Source organism: Amphimedon queenslandica, unplaced genomic scaffold, assembly GCF_000090795.2.
Source record: "Amphimedon queenslandica unplaced genomic scaffold, v1.1 AMPQUscaffold_13445, whole genome shotgun sequence".
Taxonomy (NCBI): domain Eukaryota; kingdom Metazoa; phylum Porifera; class Demospongiae; order Haplosclerida; family Niphatidae; genus Amphimedon; species Amphimedon queenslandica.
In genome coordinates, this window is record NW_003546319.1 from 216,171 (window position 1) to 218,766 (window position 2,596).

Sequence of the window (2,596 nt, forward strand, 5' to 3'; positions counted from 1 at the left end):
GACTTACCATTATAAGGAGTATTACCATCACAGCCAAGTGGCAATGTTTTGTAATATTTAACAATTTCAATGGAGCCAGATTCAATTGCAAACAGTAGTGGGGTTTCACCTTTTGAATTTCTGCACATGGGATCACAATTGTGATTTGTAACTAGAATTTTGAATGCTTCATATTCAGCATGTTTAGCAGCATAATGAACAGCTGTTTGGTTAATTGCATCAGTTGATGCAGGATCAAAGCCATGCTGTTTGATTAGTGCATCAATTACACTAACCCATCCATGCTTTGAAGCGTGATGTAGCAAGTTCGCTTTATGCTGCTTTTCGGAACTAACTGCCACCTTTAATATTTCAGTCTTAGCTTCAAATAATGCTAGTATTGCAAGAAAAAAAATTCCAACTTCAAAAACACGACTAATGTCATCTGGAGACAAATCATGAGGCTTTTCTTCACTTTCTTCAGATTCTGGTTCTTCATCAACTTCAGAAGGATAACTTCTTCGATGATATTTTACATAGTTAAAAACTTGTTCACAAAATTGTTGCAAATGTGGTCGTGATGAGCTTGGTGCAAATAGACTACTTAATTCCTGATCAAGCAAAATTGTAGCTGCTACGTCAATGCTGAGAAATTCTAAGTCTTCTGTCATCTTTCCAATTGTAGTATAAGAAAGATCTGGGGGTATAGATACTAATGGAAAGGGCAGTGGATCTACTTCTTCATCAGTGCTGGTCGATTCTATAAAATAATAGGTGGAATTTCAAACTTTTCATACATGCAAGGCTTTTTCATATACCTGAATCAGTTTGTGTATCATTGCGCTCCTTTTCTTTTTGACCTTCACATGCTCTTTTTCTACCTATTAAAATAAAAACTTTTACATTAAATCGTAAAAAGCACTTTGTACTTTTTAACTTGTCCTTTAGTTTCACAACAATATCATCTAGCTTTACTTTTTCTAGTGATTTAATTAAAGAATTAAAGCAGGCAGGGTTGCTTTCAACTTTTGCTAGTACTGGAGTAAGCATACTATTACACCTGTCATAAGGAGTAGATCCGGGACCAAGATACTGAACTGTATTGAATGCTGCTTCAGGAATGAGGCCAGATGAAAGCAGGTGATTGTTTAGTGGAGCAATAACAGGAGCATTGGCAACTAAATTATCAACAAGAGCACCAAACATTTCTTTTAGTGTAGCATATTCTGGTGATGATGAATCTGATGCTGTAGCCATTGCACCTCATATGACGCTGTTCTTATGTTGTCTTCAGTGATGGGCCAGTGCCAGTGGTGTTTACAGTTGACCAGCGTAGAGACTGATTACGGCGTTATGGAACAATCTATTATAATTCTGCTGAGAATAATCTATTAATAGTATCAAATCTCCAGTCAATTAATAGTAACAACCGATATTTACTAAATAAGGTTATAGGTATGTATACAAGGAAAGGAAAACTGACATTAAAATTTTCTTATAAAAGTATGTTTACATAAAATCTTACAACATACCTTATAAGGAAGTTACTAAGCTAATTTCCTACAGGTTGACCATCTTCCAGCCTAGAGAGTCATCATAGGCAAGACTATCAAGGATATTTCTGTTGTTAGCACATGGAAGGGCTGACTAATTTTCTGCCTAGAAACTTACATGTCCATGATTCCCTCTTAAAAACCTTTTAACTTTCTGTTAATAGTCACCCTTATTATAATCAATGTCGGATGCCACTCACCAGTTTCACACGTGCTTTCACGTGTATGTAGAATACGGATATATCCTGGACATGTCCTGGACCTACCATGAATGATGGATGATCTGGAGGATACCTCTACTGCTGCTGCTGTTTTATTCAGGCCACCTGTATACCAGCAACGTTATGGAGCCGTACTGGAACTATCTAGAAAAATAGAACCAAAGAAAGTAAATAATAGCAATCTACTATGAACTTAAAGCAGAATTTTTTACTTATAAAAAATTAAGAATCTTCACATTTTCAATGCCAACAGGTAATAGACATGGGCTGTGCTGAATGCAAGCTTCTGAAATCATTAAAGTTCCACAAACACATTGAATCACTTATCGGTATTGATATAAATGAGTCTTTACTTCAATCAAATCAGAACTCACTCCAACCACTCATCACTGATTATCTACATAGACGCAGTAGACCATTGAATATACAATTGTTTAAAGGTAATGAGAGAGAGCATGATTAATTTATGGAGATCAGCTTGTTAGATACAAATGCATGGCCTTTATATACAGAATTGTAACCTTCCGCCATTTTATTCATGCACGTGTATTTTATCATTCTATGCATTCTTATTGATTAGTGGGGAAAGGCGGTAATTATTTATTGTTGTATTATTATTATTATTATTATTATTATTATTATTATTATTATTATTATTATTATTTATTAATAGGTTCTATTGATGAAGCAGACTCTAGAATGATGGACTGTGATCTATTCTCATGCATTGAAGTGTCAGTTAATTAATAATCCTGCAGGCACATGTACATGTAATTGTATATTGATACACTACATCTATACTATAGTGATTTTACTATTTTCATTATTAATGTCTTCCCTATA

General features: G+C 34.5%; 2 protein-coding genes across 2 annotated transcripts in view; one reads left to right on the top strand and one right to left on the bottom strand.

The window, feature by feature from the left end:
* LOC109581373 (uncharacterized) overlaps nucleotides 1-1,423 on the bottom strand; it is a 2,409-nt gene extending 986 nt beyond the window's left edge. The window contains exons 1-3 of the mRNA XM_019995439.1: nucleotides 909-1,423; nucleotides 798-860; nucleotides 8-739 (exon numbers count right to left, since the gene is read on the bottom strand). Of these exons, the coding sequence (XP_019850998.1) occupies nucleotides 8-739; nucleotides 798-860; nucleotides 909-1,236 (1,123 nt within the window). The 5' untranslated portion in view covers nucleotides 1,237-1,423. The remainder of the gene's footprint in view (nucleotides 1-7; nucleotides 740-797; nucleotides 861-908) is intronic.
* A 355-nt stretch (nucleotides 1,424-1,778) lies between these two features.
* On the top strand, nucleotides 1,779-2,502 carry LOC109581380 (small RNA 2'-O-methyltransferase-like). Its single transcript, XM_019995444.1, has 3 exons — nucleotides 1,779-1,920; nucleotides 2,007-2,193; nucleotides 2,427-2,502. Exons 1-3 carry the CDS (start codon nucleotides 1,804-1,806, stop codon nucleotides 2,498-2,500), a joined length of 378 nt encoding a protein of 125 aa, XP_019851003.1. The 5' UTR covers nucleotides 1,779-1,803; the 3' UTR covers nucleotides 2,501-2,502.
* The last annotated feature ends 94 nt before the right edge of the window (nucleotides 2,503-2,596 follow it).

Excerpts from the sequence above, each read along its gene's own strand:
- LOC109581380 (XM_019995444.1), top strand. The coding sequence starts at position 1,804 with ATGATGGATGATCTGGAGGATACCTCTACTGCTGCTGCTGTTTTATTC. Across the intron at positions 1,921-2,006 it reads GAAAAATAGAACCAAAGAAA|GTAATAGACATGGGCTGTGC; the intron begins GTAAATAATAGC and ends CAATGCCAACAG. Across the intron at positions 2,194-2,426 it reads GAATATACAATTGTTTAAAG|GTTCTATTGATGAAGCAGAC; the intron begins GTAATGAGAGAG and ends ATTTATTAATAG.